This window comes from Beta vulgaris, chromosome 5 (assembly GCF_026745355.1).
Source record: "Beta vulgaris subsp. vulgaris cultivar EL10 chromosome 5, EL10.2, whole genome shotgun sequence".
NCBI lineage: Eukaryota > Viridiplantae > Streptophyta > Magnoliopsida > Caryophyllales > Amaranthaceae > Beta > Beta vulgaris.
In genome coordinates this window covers 54,650,313-54,669,755 of record NC_079206.1, presented here as the reverse complement: position 1 = coordinate 54,669,755, position 19,443 = coordinate 54,650,313, and the positions used below count along the sequence as shown (strand labels likewise).

The window sequence follows — 19,443 nt, the reverse complement described above, 5'->3', positions numbered from 1 at the left end:
TTTTTCTTTTTTTTCCTGCTATTTTTTTGCTATTTTTTATGCTATTTTTTTTTCGTTTTTTTTTCTGCTATTTCATATTTTCATTTCGTTTTTTTTATGCTATTTTTATTTCATTTTTTTCTGCCATTTTATTTTATTACGTTTTGTTTTTTTTCTGCTATTTCATTTCGTTTTTTATGCTATTTTATTTCATTTTGTTTCTTCTATTTCATTTTATGAATGATGTTATGAATGAAATGAAAGAATACAATTATTTACGATGATGATGATATGCTTAAAAGAAATGAAACATGATAAATTCAAGTGAAAGACGGTTCTTGGCAAGTATCCCGTTATCCTGGGTCGTGCACGTACCTCCCGGCCGGTTAACCACCTCCCATTTAGTGAGGGTTATTATTGTCCTCGGGTGGCACCGCACAATATTATGGGCATTAAGCCACCTCCCATTTAGTGAGGGTTTCTGTCTCGGGTGGCTGCCTCCCGTTTACGATGTTACTATATTTTGGGGAGATGTCCCTTCTGTTGTACGAGCCAAGTTTTACCAAGTAACATGAATAATGATGAGGAAACATGATAAAGAAGATAATATAATGATATGATATGTTTGTGAAATAGTATTACTTATTCTCTCCTCCCCATTTTTAAGTAAAATGATGTGAAACAAATTTACGTTGTTAGAGTAGTATGTTACTGATCCTCGGCTCATGACGTTTTGTTTTATGTTTTAGGTATGGAAGAACAGTTGGGATCACTAATAGACTGCGTTATGGAGATTATGTATGATTCTATGAGGTTTTGGATATTTTGTATGATGGATAAACAAGTATTATTTTACGATGAGTAATTGTATAGTGAATTTTCAATATTAGGCTTTTATTTTATTTGTGGGCCATAACCCACATGCTTAAGTTATGCTTTCACTGACGATTAAGGTTGTGTAATTTGTCGGGGCGTTACACTATTATGTTCCATACAGGAGCTGGAGGAGCTTTCACTTGCTGAGGAGCAACAGGGCTGGGTTATAATACCCTCAGGCTGAATGAAAGGATCAGCTGTAACAGCCCGCACTTCCGAGCTGCTAGCTAATCATACTTAACATTCATGAAACTCAATTAACACTTAATAACCTCGAATTAACTATTTACTCGCAGCAGAAACAAAACTTTTACTCGATCCTGGACCTGTGGGTCAGGGCCCACAACAAATAACTTCACAACCAATAACAGATTACACAATTTACTTAATTCCCAAAACAATATAATACTTAAACACCAAATGAGAACTTAATATTCAATAACTTATATTCTATATCTAACTTCGAATCACTAATATGTAAATACTTTTTGCTGAACATAAAGGTTACCTCGAGTGGCTTAACACAGACGCATAACAACTCTTGAACAAATCTTAAATTTCTTCAGCTCCTCTACTAATCATAGATAATCTTCATAACTCCCTCGTCAACCATAATAATAATAGTTAAGTATTTTCCTTTATCAATTCCTGATTGCAGAACTATGATAATCTTGTATACAAAGTTCTTTACCATTCTATATTAAATCCAATAGCCAAAACGAACATCATCTAACTTCTTATAATCGTTGACTTTATTCCATACATCATCTCCATATGCTTACTAATTAAGAATTTCATAAATAAAGCTAATAATCTTTATCTAGAACTCATAAATCTTACTCCACTAACAATACTGATTGTCTTCAGTACAATAATCATTTTAACTATATCCACCATAAACTATACCAATTTTGCAATAATTAACTAAGACACCAATCGATTCAATAATTATACTCATGCTCCACCATCAATTTGCTAATCAAATTCAAATTTTCAAAACAAAAATCCACTAAAATCTGATTTTGAATTTACAAATCAAAAACATATTTGTATAGCAAAAATCAGTTTTAGGCCTAACTTAATTAATCAAAACAAATAATCACAATCTCTAAGTGAATTGTTTTAAGGAGAGAAGTATTGTACCTCTGCTCAAAAGCAGGGACATCAAATATGAGGTAGCAGCAGCAGCAACCGCTGCAACTCGACCACCACCAACGGCTGCAGCGTCAGACTACCTACCGAACAACAACGACATCAACACCGAAGCACAGGAGACGAAAAAGAACAGAACGACCAGCAGCAACACGGTCGCATCACCGGCACAAACACACAAGCAGTAGCGGCGGCGGCGGGCAAACACATGCAGCAGCATCAACACCGCATAACCGAATCAGAGGAGAAAGAAAATTGGCTTAAAGAACCAATAACAGCAACACCGAACAGCAGCAACAAATACAGAGGAGAGAGAAGACAGAACAGCGGGGAGGTAACCTAACAACAACCGTAACAACACCGGCACATCGGAGAAATGCCAAGAGAAAAAGAAACCGGCAAAAAGAAACACCGAGATGCGAGAGAAGTGAGAGGAAAAGAAAAAAAAATTAGGCTTTTGATTTTCATCTTCATCGAGTCCTTTCGGTTTGTTCTTGGAATTGTTTGATGAATTGAGAATGATATTGCATGTTTCATATTTAGAAATGTTTAAGTGTCTGTATGAGAATTTGACAGCAACTAATTGTGGTGTCAATATATTTAAGTGACACGAAGAAGGGAATGATAAAAGGATTTTAGGATTTTGACTAATTTTTAGGATTCCTTCACTTCATAACATTTTTTTTTTCAAAGATGTTTTACTATAATTTGACACACAATTACGATAATAAAATATAATTATCTTTTAATAAACCTGCTTAAAAATACGGCTATTACAATCTAGGCCTGGCAAAAGTCGACCCAACACCACGAAATTAGCGGTTTGGGTTGAGATTTTCAACCCGATTAGTTAAATGGGTCGACCTGAACCCGACCTGAAAGTTAAATGGGTCGGGTTCAGGTCGAATTTTCTGACCTGAAAATGACCCGCTTGACCTGATTTGTAAATGGGTCAAAATCAGGTCGGGTCAACCCGTATAACTTAACCCGAATAATTAAATTAAAAATAAATTTGCCCAGCCCAATGATTTTGGGCCCATAAATTAATATCAGCCAAAAAAAAAAAAAGGAACGTTATTACTTATTAAGCTCTAACCGTTCCTAACCCTAAATTTCTCTCCCTCACTCTCTCACTATCTCTCTCTCACTAAATTTCCTAACCCTAAATTTCTCTCTCTCTCTTTCTTCTTTGCTGCTGGCGCCGACGCTCGTCATTGTCGCTGCTTCGTCTCCTGAGTTCCGCCGCAACAACTCGCTGGTCTTCGTTGGTCTTCTTCGTCTTCTTCGTTGGTCTTCTTTATTTCTTCAACATTCAGGTATTTTTTTTGTCAATTTTTTTTTCTTTTTTTCTTTCTTTTTTTTCCTGCTATTTTTTTGCTATTTTTTATGCTATTTTTTTTTCGTTTTTTTTTCTGCTATTTCATATTTTCATTTCGTTTTTTTTATGCTATTTTTATTTCATTTTTTTCTGCCATTTTATTTTATTACGTTTTGTTTTTTTTCTGCTATTTCATTTCGTTTTTTATGCTATTTTATTTCATTTTGTTTCTTCTATTTCATTTTGTTTTTTCTGCTATTTCATTTCGTTTTTTTGTATGCCATTTTATTTCATTTTTTTTCTGTTATTTCATTTCGTTTTTTATGCTATTTTATTTCATTTTTCTTTTTGTTTTTTCATTTTGTTTTTTATGCTATTTTTTTCCTGCTATTTCATCTCGTTTTCTATGCTATTTTATTTCATTTTTTTCTGCCATTTTATTTCGTTTTTTCTGCTATGTTAAATGTTCTGTATTTTTATTCTTCTGTTTTCCTATCTTTTCTACTTTATTTATTTATTTGTTTACTTTGGTTTCCAGCTTAATATTGCTGATGAAGACTTCAAGGAGCAAATTGAGCTCTCATCAGAGGCAGAGGAGAGATTTGTAGCAAAAATAGATCCACAAATTAATCTTTTCTTATTTGCTTTGTTTTTTAATATGAATTTTTTTAAATGTGAAGCGTTTGTTTGAGTTGTGGTCTTGAGAACTTGTGAACTTGTGCAACTCTAAAGCATTAAGGATTTGGTTTGTAATATTTTTAAGTATGAACTTGTGTAACTCTAAATCAGAATTATATGTGTTGTACTGTTATTGCCAAGTATGAACTTGGTTAGCTAAGTTTATTGAAATTCCATTGAACTATGCAGTTGTTTTGAATGTAAAAAAAAATCAGGTTATATGGGTTGGGTCAACCTGAAAAAATCGGGTCAAACAGGTTCAGGTTGACCCACTTACAACCCGTTTTTAAAAAATTCAGGTCAAACAGATCAGGTCAGGTTGACCCGATAATTTTCAGATCAGGTTAGGGTTGGTAATATTGACCCGAAAATATAAAACAGATCAGGTTCAGGTTAGGGGTTCTTAACCCGATTATTCTTGACCCGAACACGAACCCGACCCAACCCGACCTGATTGACAGGCCTATTACAATCTACCACCCTTAAAAAAAATTTCGTCCTCGAAATTTAAAAATTAAAACTTTAGATCATTTCAAAACGAATACATTACATACAACTTTTCACAAAGATTAGCTCAGAACTTATAACGAATTATAATATCTCAAAAGGAAAAATTTCCTAACTTTTCCCAATCTGAATCAATATAATCCGGTATTCCTTTTATAGCCACTCAAATCTAAATCCCAATATAACTTTCCACTTTTGCAATTTTTACAACACTCAACCTTCGATTTTCTCAATTACAATTCCTTAATTTTAAACTAACTAATAACCCAATCAATTTCAAACATTCCCAAATATCCTTCTTAATCAATATGTCATGATATGAAGATCACGACAACTCCGAAATAACCATGCTCTGATACCACCTGTAACAGCCCGCACTTCCGAGCTGCTAGCTAATCATACTTAACATTCATGAAACTCAATTAACACTTAATAACCTCGAATTAACTATTTACTCGCAGCGGAAACAAAACCTTTTTACTCGATCCTGGACCTGTGGGTCAGGGCCCACAACAATATAACTTCACAACCAATAACAGATTACAATTTACTTAATTCCCAAAATAATATAATACTTAAACACCAAATGAGTACTTAATATTCAATAACTTATATTCTATATCTAACTTCGAATCACTAATATATTTACAATTCAATAATCAACTCTTTACTTTCGATCCACTATGAGCTCCCAATACAAACCTGCAAATTATAGAAGAAAATACAAAACAAAACAAAACTAAAATGAGCGAAAAACTCAGTAACTTTACTTCAGCCCGTCAAAACGGTTTTGGTTCGTAAACATTTTTCATATCAGAAACAAACTTGGTAATTGTTCGGAATAATTCATCTTTTAAATATATCGCTGGCATAGCTCAATTACTTAACATAAATCGCTGGCAAGTACAGGCTTATAACATAACTTAACATAATATTCGACCTTATCTGGTCTTAACTCATATACGAATTATTTTACTCCACCTGTACCTTGCCCACTATTCATCTCAGTTCATAAGCTAAGCCAGCTAAAACCATTTTGAAAAACCTTTCCTCATTATCATACTCAAATCACATTTTTAGAATACTTTATAGTTTCCGAACAATGCCAATAATATCACAAAGTCATATAATTTTCACAAATCCATACATGAAGACGCATCTATAACCATGGCCATGACTATAAACGATATACGAAATTAAAAATATTATTCAACACATATACGGGCATGTAAATACTTTTTGCTGAACATAAAGGTTACCTCGAGTGGCTTAACACAGACGCATAACAACTCTTGAACAAATCTTAAATTTCTTCAGCTCCTCTACTAATCATAGCTAATCTTCATAACTCCCTCGTCAGCCATAATAATAATAGTTAAGTATTTTCCTTTATCAATTCCTGATTGCAGAACTATGATAATCTTGTATACAAAGTTCTTTACCATTCTATATTAAATCCAATAGCCAAAACGAACATCATCTAACTTCTTATAATCGTTGACTTTATTCCATACATCATCTCCATATGCTTACTAATTAAGAATTTCATAAATAAAGCTAATAATCTTTATCTAGAACTCATAAATCTTACTCCACTAACAATACTGATTGTCTTCAGTACAATAATCATTTTAACTATATCCACCATAAACTATACCAATTTTGCAATAATTAACTAAGACACCAATCGATTCAATAATTATACTCATGCTCCACCATCAATTTGCTAATCAAATTCAAATTTTCAAAACAAAAATCCCACTAAAACTGATTTTGAATTTACAAATCAAAAACATATTTGTATAGCAAAAATCAGTTTTAGGCCTAACTTAATTAATCAAAACAAATAATCACAATCTCTAAGTGAATTGTTTTAAGGAGAGAAGTATTGTACCTCTGCTCAAAAGCAGGGACATCAAATATGAGGTAGCAGCAGCAGCAACAACCGCTGCAACTCGACCACCACCAACGGCTGCAGCGTCAGACTACCAACCGAACAACAACGACATCAACACCGAAGCACAGGAGACGAAAAAGAACAGAACGACCAGCAGCAACACGGTCGCATCACCGGCACAAACACACAAGCAGTAGCGGCGGCGGCGGCAGCAACACATGCAGCAGCATCAACACCGCATAACCGAATCAGAGGAGAAAGAAAATTGGCTTAAAGAACCAATAACAGCAACACCGAACAGCAGCAACAAATACAGAGGAGAGAGAAGACAGAACAGCGGGGAGGTAACCCAACAACAACCGTAACAACACCGACACACCGGAGAAATGCCAAGAGAAAAAGAAACCGGCAAAAAGAAACACCGAGATGCGAGAGAAGTGAGAGGAAAAGAAAAAAAAATTGGGCTTTTGATTTTCATCTTCATCGAGTCCTTTCAGTTTGTTCTTGGAATTGTTTGATGAATTGAGAATGATATTGCATGTTTCATATTTAGAAATGTTTAAGTGTCTGTATGAGAATTTGATAGCAACTAATTGTGGTGTCAATATATTTAAGTGACACAAAGAAGGGAATGATAAAAGGATTTTAGGATTTTGACTAATTTTTAGGATTCCTTCATTTCATAACATTTTTTTTTCAAAGATGTTTTACTATAATTTGACACACAATTACGATAATAAAATATAATTATCTTTTAATAAAACCTGCTTAAAAATACGGCTATTACATCTGCTCTTGTTTCATCCTCCTCTGAAGGTGCAACATCAATAACATCTACTTCTTTTACAGGTTCAGATGCTTTTAGAGCAACTTTAACCCCTGGAGCAACAGTTTTAGGCACCCATTTTTGCATCTGTTTTGGACCAGTTTGCTCCTTAACTCCTTGTACTACCTTTTCAGCACAGTTATGTCCAATAGTGTGGCACGTCAGACAATATGGTGGAGCCCATTCAAAGTCAACCTTTTGTTCAATAATTATGTCATTCATATCTTCAATATTAATGTTTTTACGCAGTTCCTTAGTTACATCAACTTCAACTAACAATCTGGCAAATGAAATTCTTTGTTGTTTAGTAGTGCATTCATCATCAAATAAAGGAACACCAATCATGGTTCCTATCCTACTCAGAGATTCATGACCCGAACAATTTATAGGCAGATTATATGATCTAATCCATAAAGGAATCACCCGTAGGATTTTAGCATGGAAATCAAAGTTAGGGGTCCAAGCTTTGATAACTATTGGCCCACTATTGATCATATGAGGACCAGCATATAAGATCTCAATTCTATCTTCAATATTGGCAAATTTCACCAGATTATAACCATATTCATGAAGATAAATTGTAGGCTTAGCAACATCATTTCATGATTGCTCAATAAATCTAGTTATAGCCCCAATGGAGGGTGTTTGCCCCACAACATAAAGAATGATAGAATTAGCCCAAAATTCATACAAAGACTCAAGTTCAGATTTATCTAACTGAGCATACTTCTTGCCTTCTTTCAACATGGGAAGGATAAATTTCGGTGAAGCACCTTCAGCTGTAAGGGTTTTATCAGCTGCTATAGTTGATCATTTCACAGGAGCAATTAAAATCTAATCTTCTCATAACATTCCCTCCTCCATCTCCTTATTTCCCCTTAGCACAACTCTGTTCACCAGTTAGATGACACACATCTTTTTCCTCGACACTTACCATATTGGGACACTTATCAGTGCTAATATTTGCCCCTGGAGAAGTAACATAAGATGTTTCTCTATTAGCCTAGAACACAGCTTTCATTGCTTCAATCGTCTCTTCAATCGAAGGTGTAACAGTGGGTTTTCCTGCTGAGACCCTAGTTATTGTTACATTGGATCGCACTTGTTTAGAGTTGCTTGAAGCTCCTTGCACACCTTTCGCTTGTCCAACTGATTGTTGTGGTGATTGTGGTTTTTCCGGTGACCCGTTTGTGGTAGTCCAATAGCTAGCTTACTCCCTAAGCTATCGCTCATTACTCATGGAGAGAAAAGGACAAACTTATGTTCCTATAATCATTTATTGACATTTGGCATATAATGGTCACTAATTGACATTTCATAGTTACTTATTAAAAACAAAGTTACAACTCAACTTTACTTTAAAATAAAGCCTAAAGTTGAGTACTAAGCACATCAACATTGTTTTGCAAAATAAACTCAGCAACACCTAAAAATAAGTTCATGTAATTATCAATGGATGTCCGACAATGGTTGTCCACCGATGAAACAACGAAAACCTTCATTTCTAGGGTTTCCCCTTCCCGCCCTCCTCTCCTACTTCCTCCGCTCCACCGTTTTCCTCTCCAATCCGACAATGTCGTCGAAATTCACTCTCTCTCTCCAATTTATCCTCCTCAAGCAAGCTCCTGGTGTAGCTCAAATCCATTTATACAACCTTCACCTTATTCAATCTCTTAATTTCTCCCATGCATCACGACAATTTCAACATATTCCTCGATCGAAACAACGTCGAAATTAGTTGGAAACTTCACCGTAGGATTTTGCTGCTCGATCCAATCCCAGTAGCCATCAAATTTGATGCTATGTCGAAGATAATGTCGGTGAAATTTGGCATCCTTGTAATCGGAGAATCAAAAGCGGAGAATGTGATGATGAAGAAGCTATGGAGGATTTTCCTTGGCGGGAAAATTCCACCATTGAAGAGAATGAAGAGTGAAGACTTGAAAATAGGATAGAGAGGAGAAAGAAACACGCAAGAGTGACAGAGAAGAGAGAAACGCTGCTGGAGGCGGATCAATTATGGGTCCTGGGTGGCCCATGACCCCCCAAAAAATTCCAGTTTCTGTTTTTGTCTCAAACGTCAAGCAGTAAATAGGTTAATAGAAACATTCATACACTTGCTCTCACAAAGCGGATGGTGCTCCAGTGGTCAGGCATCAACACAATATGTAGTTCATGTGGTAGTTTTCGACGCGGGGTCGAATCCCTTTAGTAGCAATTCTCACTCCTCTTTCCTTTTCTTTTTTTTAACTTTTTCCTTGTTTTTTTTTTCAAACTTATAACTTTTTACGCTTTATGTTTTATTTCAGTACTTTTCTATTTTGGAACTTATTATTTTGAATAATACCCATTTCTATCTTAGTTTTACCTCTGATTTAATCTTTTTTTTTTCATTTTTGTAATATAAAAATTAATTCTCCTTCCGTTTTCAAATAAATAAAACTATTTGTTTTTATACACTATTCATATATTGAGTATGACCAAGATTTATTTACAAATAAACTATAATTGTTACTCACTCTCTCTTTTTTTTTTTTTTTATCTTTCTCACTTAGAATCTTGACACTATTCATACGTAGAGAGAATCTTCTCAATTGTTTTCAATCTATAAGAAAAAATATAGTCGTGTAGGGTCTTGTTTGATTCGTCTTAATTAATACATTATTAATATTCAATTGTTATAATTTTTACAAATATATAATGAAAGATATTTAAGTTCAAAGAAGTGACTGGGAGACGCGCATAAAGAAAGTGAGAATGATTAAAAAAAAAACAGAGGGAGTATTATGTAAGATTTTGGATTTATCTCTATTTACATTTAGCAAATTTGTATAGATTAATTATAAACTGAATATCAAAGGTTTGTGTTTGTTGACGAGTGTTGAAGTTAATTTATAATAAAAGTGAAGATAATATCGAAATATAAATATAATGAAGGTATCTCTATTAGATGACTCGAATATTGTAAATTTTGGTTTTCTTATCTTTAAAACTCAACACTTCATTTGTAAACGAAGATCTTTGTTTATTTGATTGGTTTAGTTAGGACCCCCAAATTTAAAATCCTAGATCCGCCCTTATGCTGCTATGTTTTTATAAATTTGCAATATAAGCTAATTAGCTCATATTGTTTGGACTTGGACCTACCTAATCTATGCAAATATATTAAAAGCCGTGCGTGACAATGTATACACGCCACGTGACACCTCTGTTACTCCACTAGGATTGTCCAATGTGTATATAAGTCATGTCAATTAATAAAATTAAAATTAGCTTGCAACAAAATCTGAACTAGTGACCTCTCACTATTATACATGACACAATTATCATCTCAACCAACTTTAATCATGCTTTAAGTGCCCATATTATTATATTTGTACCTTTTAAATGTTGAGTTTTCCTTAATATATTTTAATGAGAATGGAAAAAAAACACATATCAAGTCGAAAATAAAATACCAACTCAAGACAACGTCCAAATCTAGATACTAGTTATAATATTATAACTAGTTATTAGGCCCGGGCTATGCCCCGGGTAAGAAAAATATTCATTTATTAATATAATACTTTATGATAATAACACTAAATACAACTTAGCCTAGTGGTTAAAATGTTAGTATATGTACTTGAGGTCTCAGGATCAAACCTTATACTATGCAATTTCTTAATTTTATTTATTGTACATGGATTACATGAACTAAAACTCCATAGGGAGAGGGTAATAAAACTTGGTCTAGTGGTTAAAACTTTAGTACATACTATGCAATTTCTAATTTTTTTTATTGTACATGAATTAAATGAACTAAAACTCCCTGAAAAGAGCGCCAAGTGACAGTGTGACACCGTTTCTCGTTTACGCACATCTTTTAATATATAAGTATAGATTAGGCAGTCTCTTGCTAAACGAGGTGATTCACCAATCACCAAAACCATAGTCCCATACTCCCATCCCATCTCCTCGGAAATAGAAGTGAACAAACAAGCACGCAATTTCCCTCCAACGAAAAAGTAAAGAGATAACAAAAGGAATAATTTTTTATTTTCTATTTTGAAACAGAGTAGACTAATTTTGGCTCTTAAATAAAGCAGCAGTAAAAAAAAAGAAGAAAACAAAATAAATTTCAAATTCACAAGATCTTCTCTCATTCTGCAAAGTAAACTAGTCTACAGAAACTCTGCTGTCTGAAAATACACAAAATAGAAAGAGAGAGAAATTTGAGCTAATTTTGAAGAAAAAAAAAAAGAAATGGAAGAAGGAGGAAGTTCAGAGAGAAATGATAGGGTGCGACGACGCGTAGGGTTAGTGTATGATGAAAGAATGTGCAAACATCATACTCCTGATGGTGAAGATCATCCTGAATGTCCTGATCGTATTAGGGTTATCTGGAATAAACTTCGCACTTCTGCTCTAATCGACAGGTTTTTTTTATTATCTTTAATTTCTTTTGCTTGATAAGTTGTTCATCTTTTTGTTTCTGGTTAATTTTGATGAATTCTTTTGGTTTTAATGGTAAATTATGTGAAAAATGGTAGAATTACAAGTTTTTGTCATGATTCTTGAAATCTGAGTTGTTGAAATTTAGTTTTTGCTTGTTGCTGCAAGAGAAAATGTCAATTTAAGTGGCATTTTCGTAAATAAAATATTTTACTAATATTAAATTGTGATGGTTAAATAGTGAGTGGTGATTTTTTTTATTTTAAAGAATGTTAAAAAATAAAGAAAAATCATGATTTAATATCAGTAACATATATTTACAAAAATATCATTTAATGTACACAGTTTGTACGTCTTTGATATGCGCTCGCTCGTTGCTCCAATCATATACTTTTTCCGTCTTTTTTTTTATTTTTTACTTGCAATATTTTTTTTTTTTCATCAACTCTAATGCAAAATTTCGGTAGGAAAGAGGTAGAGAAAAAAAAAAAAAAGAGGGTCACGGTGATTGGAGAGAGATAAAGAGAAAGGAAACAAAAGTAGAAAGTATTGCAAGTAATTAATTATTTTTCTTTTAGGAAATGTTGCTAAGACGGAGGAAGTATTTGTTTTGTTTCACGAAGTTTCTTCTTATGGTAGAAATGTTCTAACAATTATGTGGTTTGTCTGCTTAAACATCCTTGTGCAAAAAATATTGATATGATCTTTAGATGTTGTGCACCTTTTACAATCAACCAACAGGAACAGTTACTGTGCTGGGACATGAAAGTTATAAGAGTGACAAGTTGGTATGGCATGTGATAATAGAGTGGAAGTGCTATGTTGCTATTTTCTTCGATTTTTTCGGACACTCCGACATGAGTATGGGCACTTCATATTTCATATTTGATAGAAAAAGAAATGGAGTTTTTCATGAAATAGCTGAGTTTGAGTGTGATACTTGACACAAACCTGTGGTAGACACTAGTATCCTGAGTGCGAGTAACATAGCATATGGTGTATTTCACAAGGCTGCTGTAGCCTGTAGGCATGCTGATGTAGTTTGGTTTTAAAACAGCAGTTACTTTGTGGTGGTTGCTTGGAAAATGAAAGTTGTGGTCATGTGAAATAGTTCATTAGTTGAGAGGTTATTATTTCATGGGAACCTTTATACTTTCAGGGACCATTGGTCATCAACTCTACATCTAATTTTGACGACTTCTTATTCCAGGTGTGTTGTTCTGCCTGCTAAGGAAGCGGAAGATAAATACATACAATATGTTCACTCCAAAAGCCATGTTGACCTGATACGTAATATAAGCTCCAAGCAGTATGATTCTCGCAGGGACAGGATTGCTTCAAAATTTAATTCCATATACTTAAACAAAGGTTCATCAGAAGCAGCTGTTTTAGCTGCAGGCTCTGTTGTAGAGGTAAAAGTTCAGCAGAATACTGACTTCTCTAGTTATCGGCTGTCCTAGGGTGGTACAATGGACATATTTTGTTTAATATACCCATTCGAAAACCACTCTGAGCTGTTTAAGTGGCGCTAACAAACAGGTGTTCTCCCTCTTGTAGGCCAAATTACTAATTGGTATGTGAAAGAATAGGGGGACATTGGGGGGGGGGGTTGCCACGTTATACAGGAAAATCTGGGTATCTTTTGGTATATGTCATAAGTATGATGGTCAAATGGCCATGAAGTTTTCCTTAATGTCGAAATGTTGAATACGTCATACACAAGCTTTTGTTTATATTTCTTAATATTAGTTATTCTTGTCTCTTGATTAAAGTTTGAGAATTTCCCCTTAACCCTAAGGACCTATCCCATGAATGTAATCAACTAAGCAAATAGAAAACACGTCACCAAATCGACACATATGTTGGTTAGCAAAGTTTTATCAATGAACAAATGGAAGCTATATTAAGATATAATAAAGAAACTATTATGGAAGTTTGAAAAATGATGGGGAAGGTAATATGGCTCAAATTACTGACAGAAGGCCGAAGTCAAGGGCCATTTGACCACCATGCTTATTCTAAATACGAAAATGTCCTTGTTTTTTTCAATATACCGTGGAAAACCCCTTGGTCCTTGATTTTCTTTGATACCAATTTCGTGATGGTAATAATTGAGCTCCAAGGGTTCTCTTCCTTTATATTTCCTCGAATGCATTTTCTTTTCATTGAGTTCCAAGGGTTCTCGTCCTTATTACCACTTCCTCTGTTCCTTAATATTCGCAATACATTGACTTTTGCACTCTCCATGTACCGACATTGACTACATCCTTTCACTAAGATATAAAAAAACAAATTTTAATATGTGAGATATTGTCGGATTAGTCTCAATGTATAATATTTCAAATATCAAGCTGTCAACTTCTTTAATTTGTGCTCATAAATAATTAGAGATATTAGGGGTCAAAGTTGTGCAATGACAAGCTTGAAAGTCAAATTGTTACAAGCATTGAATAACAAAGGAAATATGCTTTTATCAATGAGTAAGCAGTGAAGTGGAAAATCTTATCATCATTTATCTCTACTAACAATTCTTGAGAGAAATTATGAATTTTGGATGTCATATTTTTATCATTCAGACTTCTGGGCCTGACAGAAGTGTTCACGGACTGAATTTTCCATTTGCGCATATATTTCCGAGGAGGGATATATTAGTATAGTTTCTCCTTCATTTCCTGAATACAACTGTAAATTTCAGTTTCTTTTCTGTGGTTTAACATTCAATATGTTTCTAAAGCTTCGGATCTTGAGGCATCACTTAGTTTCACCAGTTCCAGTTTCCCTAATTAAGATTCTTCTTTGGGGGTTGGGGAGCGTCTTACTCTTCTTTTCTGTTTCAATGTTGTAAAGTAAGTTCTCATTTGTTTGAACAGGCTGCAGAGAAAGTGGCCAATGGGGAGCTCAATTCTGCTTTCGCGATTGTGAGGCCTCCTGGTCATCATGCTGAGGAAAATGAGCCCATGGGTTTTTGTCTATTCAATAATGTGGCTGTTGCAGCTAGTTATCTGTTGAATGAAAGGGTGAGACTTCTCTTGCTCCCCTTCCCCTCAGTGTATCGAAGTACCTGAAGCACTAGTAGAAGTTTGAGTTGACTGTGGTTTGACTATGCTCATTTTCCAAATTATTCTTTCCAGCCAGAATTGGGCATTCACAGAATTTTGATTGTTGATTGGGATGTCCATCATGGCAATGCCACTCAGAAAATGTTTTGGAAGGATTCTCGTGTTCTTTTCTTCTCGGTACACAGGTAAATCTTGAAAAGGTGGATCATGCTTGGTCATTAACTGGTTATGTTACATTTTTAGAATCTATCTATATCCATATGGTCTCTGGATGATATATCATAACTTCTATGTCTATGGTACGGATAGGAACAATGTACACACAAGTAAGCATTAATCTTGTTTGTTTTCTATTGACTAATTTCATTCCTTTTTCATTAGGCATGACTTTGGATGTTTCTATCCTGGAACTGATGATGGCTCTCACATTATGATTGGAGAAGGACCAGGGGAAGGATACAATATTAATGTACCCTGGGAACATGGTCGCTGTGGTGATCCGGACTATTTTGCCGTCTGGGATCATATATTGATCCCAGTTGCTAAGGAATTCAACCCAGACATAATCATAGTTTCTGCCGGGTTTGATGCAGGTTTGTTGATCTACTAATAGATGCCACTTTTAATTCCTGGTAAACTGTGAAGTGGCTCACAGCACAGTGCCACAGTCCCTAGTTATTAGATTTTTGCTGAACAGTCAAGCTGTTGTCGGGGTCATGTCTTATGCTAACTTACTTCGTATAAATTCTCAAATGTATATATGATGTCAGGGTCATGTCTCTAGAAACTTGTACAGTTGTACCTTTTGTTTTCGTGGCAAGTTGACTAATATGATCTTATGATGAAGGACATATTTGTATGCCATGAGACGATGTCAAAATGTATGAATACCCTTAGGTTTCCGTTTTGTATATACTGTTCAATCTTTTCTTCTATTGAAAACATTGCATTATTTGTATTTGGTATATGTGATCATTTTTCTAGATTTGTATCTACTGTAATATTCTGTTGGTGTTATTACAATTTCCTTATCTTTTTGCAACAGCTGTTCGTGATCCTCTTGGTGGTTGTTGCATATCTCCATATGGGTACTCTGTTATGTTAAACAAGGTCAGTATGTCAAATGGTTTTGGAAGTGTTTGTAAAACAACATTCATGGTTCAAATCATTGTTTTTTGAGCCAATAAGCTTTGATGTAAAGTTTCTTTCTTTTTGTTACTAGTATATGTTTAGAGTTTAAATCAAAATTTGTCTTTTAAGCTCAATAACAATTCTATTCCTGCATGAAATTTCCTAAAATACTTTGTGGGTAATTGCACTCGACTAAGCATTATTAAATGGTAAAATAGCACATTGCTATAGCTGACATCACGTCTTTGATTTCCAAGTATGTTGCCTTTTTTCTCACGACTTGCTCTATTTCTTCAACAATGTTTTGTAGCTAATGGATTTTGCTCAAGGTAAAGTTTTACTTGCACTGGAAGGTGGGTATAATCTTCAGTCTTTGGCAAATTCCGTTCATGCTTGTGTGCAAGTATTGTTAGAAGAAAGGCCAATCATTGGATCATGTGAGGCATATCCATTCGAATCAACATGGCGTGTCATAGAAAATGTAAGTCTTTTCCTGTATCATCGCTTTAAGGCCATATATTTCAGCTGATACATTATTTACCCAAAGTGCATGGTGATAGGTTCGGCAAACGTTAAGTGCGTATTGGCCAAGCCTCGCCAATGACTTACCAAAGAAGTTAACAAGCCAGAAATCCCAGGTAATACTTTTGACTTATATCTTAGCCATACTGAAGTTGCTTGTCATTGGCTTACCCATGCATACTGGGAAACTTCAAAAAGGACTTGGCATAGACTGGTTTTAACACTTACTAACCCATATACAACTTGCCTTTACCTTACATCTTCTGTAAAAAAATGTTATTCTTCCTGTAAACATATCCAAGATGTGGATAATTGGGGGACAGGGGAAGGGGTGGAAGATATCAAAATATCAGACCTTCATAATACTCTACAAAAATTTGCATATTCAGATTTTTTTTCCTTCTTTTGGGTGTGGATATGTTATTTATTTTATGTTCAAATAGTCTGTCATAATTGAGATGTAGGTTATCTCCATTTTGATTTTGCAGTTGTACTTTCTCACTATTATTTCTCCTGTTACCATGTCACTGAAATCTTCTGCAAACAGCTGCTGATTGACGTGAGCTCTGAGTCTGAAAGTGAAGATATTGAGGGAGCCATCGAGGATATTATACAACCCCTTTCAGCACTGAAAGTTGATGAAGGTCAGGGTAGAAAGAAGTTGATTACTCCCAGGACCCCTCTCGAGCCACCCCCTTTCTCCCCCTTTCTCCCCCTCTCTCGGCAAAATTTCATTTATCTTAACATTTTTTTCAATTGAATTGCAGATCAGAAGAATGCTTCCGCCTCCTGGAGACCTGAACTCAAGCTAGTTGATATTTGGTACGCGTCTTTTGGGTCAAATATGTGGAAACCAAGATTTCTTTGTTATATCCAAGGTGGACAGGTAAACTACGCCAACTATCATGCAATAAGTGCTCAGAATTTTTTGCTTGCTATAGGTTTGAACATTGAAGGACTACTTAGCGGGCTTCCTGTTGACCTATACATCTTAACTCTTAAACTTCAAGCTCTACATGTCTTTGTTTTGAAAAAGTATTCTGCTGAATGCCTGAATACTGATTGTTCTGTTTGATCCCCCTAGTATAATTTCTAGCTGTCACATAGATGATAGATAGATCCTTAGCGTACTGCGTACAGTTTCATGTTCAGATGTCAAGTTAAAATTTCTGCAAAATTATGGTTTGAGTTTTCTTGAAGAAGATTGTGGCCAAAGTTAACTTCCAGTTGTACCCTGAATGTTGTGTATTTATGTTTTTGCAGAGGATAATGGAATTCGTGATGGCCCTCATTTGGCTTATTAATCTGCTTATGTTATCAGGTGGAAGGTATGCAAAAGCCAAGTTCTGGCTCCATGGACAAAAGCCTGCCAAAAGATGTCATGTGGAAGAATATTCCGCATAGATTGTTCTTTGGCCGGGATTATACTCAGACATGGGGTGCTGGAGGAGTTGCTTTCATTCATCCTGAAAGTAGTGCTGTGGAAAAAACTTATGTCTGCATGTATAAAATTACGTAAGTGATAACTTCTTCATGCAGTCCGGTAATTCATGATTTAAATATGGTTGTCTTGTCTCCCCCGCTGGGGCCTGGGTGTGTGAGTTGGCATGCTTAACGATCATCTACAGCTACTTACGAACCTCTAACCAACTGAACTGAGTCAACTGACAACTGCAACTTTTTTACAGATTAGAGCAGTTTAATGATGTTTTGTTCCAAGAGAACACCTCAAGCTGTGATGTTAATTCTCCTTGGTTTAGTTCGGAAATTCTGGATGCTGTTAAAAATACTGGATCTATTTCCATTGTTAAGGTGAGCAGAATTCCCTTCAAGACGTGCACATCTGAATTTCTTCCAGAATCCAACCTTGGAATTAAGATATGCAATATAATGCTATAGCTGTCTGTGATAAGGACTTCTAAAGTGATTGACGGTCTCTTTAACAGACTGTTAAGCGTTAAGCGATCTCTTCCCTGATATGCATTAACAGACTTGTCCCTGTATATCCATGATTCATTGATTCAAACCTGTTTTGTACTAGATTTAAGTGCAGTAATTGTGCAATTTAATTAAGCTTTGCTGTCATGAGGGGTTTCAAGGGGTGATCCGTTTCCTCATGAAAATGCAAGGACACGAATCAAGATTGATGTATTCTTTTGGTTTTCCCAGCTTAGTTGTGTGGTTTTGCCATTTTTCTGGTGCCATAATAACTATTGGATTCTTGATATCATAACTATGATGATTTGAGTATAGATAAGATAATTTCAACTATCTGTTTTGCTTCTTGAAATAGGGTTTTGTGAGTTATGACTTCTTGCTGCACTAAGTTTCTACGCCACACCCTTCTGACACTGATCCACCTATATTCCCCTCCCCCTCATTCAACTTCACGGCAAAGACAGAAATGGTCATCAATACTCATTTTCTACTCTAACCAAAACTGCTCAATTCAAATGCAGGGAGGTTGGTATCATAATGTTGTCTATTTGGGCGAGGAGCAGGGTTTACCTATCCTCACTATGACGTATGTTTTATAAGATTTGTTAAATGTAGGTTATTATTGCCAAATTTACATCAGTAGTAAATGATGTGAGTTTAATGTACTTTTTCAGGTGTGATCTGCATGATTTTCAGGCCTTCCAATCTGGAAAAGTGCCGCAGTGTGCTCCTGCCAAGGCTTACGCTAATACCTTGATCAAAGGACTATCAGAAGGGGGACAGCTCTCTGAAGCAGAAGCTGCGGCCTACATTGCAGAAGCTGCTGCAAGATCCCTCTAATTCTAGGAGGCTATACTGTGGAGGTTATTCTTTGGGGAGGTCATTGACTAATGATGAATGTGCATAGTTGCTAACACAGCAGAATCTGTATATATCCTGTGCATTACCAAGTGAAGCAGGCTATTTTTTTGTAGATTGTCTTGGTACACATTCTTCGAAGCTGCATTATAAGTTGTCCACTTGTCCTATTGTCAATTGTGATTCTGCGTATTTGTTGCGATGTAAGGACGCAAGATACAGTGATTTTCATCAGATTCAGAAGTCAATTACGAATTATGTATACTAC

General features: G+C 35.1%; 1 protein-coding gene across 2 annotated transcripts; it reads left to right on the top strand.

The window, feature by feature from the left end:
- The first annotated feature begins 11,198 nt into the window (after positions 1 to 11,198).
- LOC104907884 (histone deacetylase 5) lies at positions 11,199 to 19,442 on the top strand. Of its 2 annotated transcripts, XM_010696905.4 has the most exons (14): positions 11,204 to 11,651; positions 12,878 to 13,079; positions 14,538 to 14,684; positions 14,799 to 14,911; positions 15,108 to 15,319; positions 15,772 to 15,836; positions 16,168 to 16,338; positions 16,418 to 16,495; positions 16,927 to 17,023; positions 17,147 to 17,265; positions 17,701 to 17,894; positions 18,068 to 18,191; positions 18,839 to 18,903; positions 18,992 to 19,442. In XM_010696905.4, the coding sequence occupies exons 1-14, from the start codon at positions 11,479 to 11,481 to the stop codon at positions 19,155 to 19,157; spliced, it is 1,926 nt and encodes a 641-aa protein (XP_010695207.2). In that variant the 5' UTR covers positions 11,204 to 11,478; the 3' UTR covers positions 19,158 to 19,442. The 2 variants fall into 2 exon arrangements, with proteins under 2 accessions (XP_048500306.1, XP_010695207.2); XM_048644349.2 differs by lacking the exon at positions 18,068 to 18,191 and having other exon boundaries at positions 11,199 to 11,651; positions 18,992 to 19,134.
- The last annotated feature ends 1 nt before the right edge of the window (position 19,443 follows it).

What these genes read in the sequence shown, in the direction of transcription:
- LOC104907884 (XM_010696905.4), top strand. Translation starts at nt 11,479, where the DNA reads ATGGAAGAAGGAGGAAGTTCAGAGAGAAATGATAGGGTGCGACGACGC. An exon ending in ACTTCTGCTCTAATCGACAG is followed by an intron (nt 11,652 to 12,877) that starts GTTTTTTTTATT and finishes TTCTTATTCCAG; the next exon opens with GTGTGTTGTTCTGCCTGCTA. An exon ending in CATGGCGTGTCATAGAAAAT is followed by an intron (nt 16,339 to 16,417) that starts GTAAGTCTTTTC and finishes GCATGGTGATAG; the next exon opens with GTTCGGCAAACGTTAAGTGC.